This window comes from Penaeus monodon, chromosome 33 (assembly GCF_015228065.2).
Source record: "Penaeus monodon isolate SGIC_2016 chromosome 33, NSTDA_Pmon_1, whole genome shotgun sequence".
NCBI classification, from domain to species: domain Eukaryota; kingdom Metazoa; phylum Arthropoda; class Malacostraca; order Decapoda; family Penaeidae; genus Penaeus; species Penaeus monodon.
Window position 1 is genome coordinate 30991908 of NC_051418.1, and position 554 is coordinate 30992461.

The following is a 554-nucleotide window of genomic DNA, read 5'->3' on the forward strand; positions in this document are numbered from 1 at the left end:
AGCTTTTTGTAACTGTGGGAGGGTATGATTTGCATGCACATATGAGAAGATAAGAACTCTGAGCATCTACCTTGATTCCTCCCCAGAATTTCAGAGCCAGAATATTGACCTGGTGATCCACCAGATGAACCAGCTGGCAGCCTGCCTCAAGCCCGCCAACTCTAAGCACAATTCCTACCACATCCACCTCCCGCCAAAGAGGAGCCAGCTCTCCCGAGGTCGTCAGGCACAGAGGCGTGACTTCTCGTGACACGTCTTGAAATTGGGAAGGGCTGGGACTGGTCAACCTCTCCCACCTAGTTTGCCTGGTGGCAGTCAGCTGCAAGTCGCCATACCTTGGAAAATAGGAAAGAGAAGTCAGTTTTTCTGCTTTGCTCAACTCTTGAGATATTGGGGGCTCTAGGATAAGACTTTCACTCTTGTTAGATATAAATCAAAATTATGGTTACATAAGATACCAATATCTTAACTTCATTTCCTACATATTAAATGAATCTTACTTTCTCACACTTGGAATAAATCAAATCATATTAAACAAATAACTTTTTTGGGAG

The 554-nt window shown here is 43.9% G+C and overlaps 1 protein-coding gene across 2 annotated transcripts in view; it reads right to left on the minus strand.

Moving 5' to 3' along the window:
- Positions 1-554, minus strand: part of LOC119594373 (breast cancer type 2 susceptibility protein homolog) — a gene marked incomplete at its 3' end in the record, with an annotated part of 20050 nt that overhangs the window by 338 nt on the left and 19158 nt on the right. For both annotated transcript variants that reach the window (XM_037943432.1, XM_037943433.1), the window contains 1 exon segment: positions 71-335. In XM_037943432.1, the coding sequence (XP_037799360.1) occupies positions 71-335 (265 nt within the window).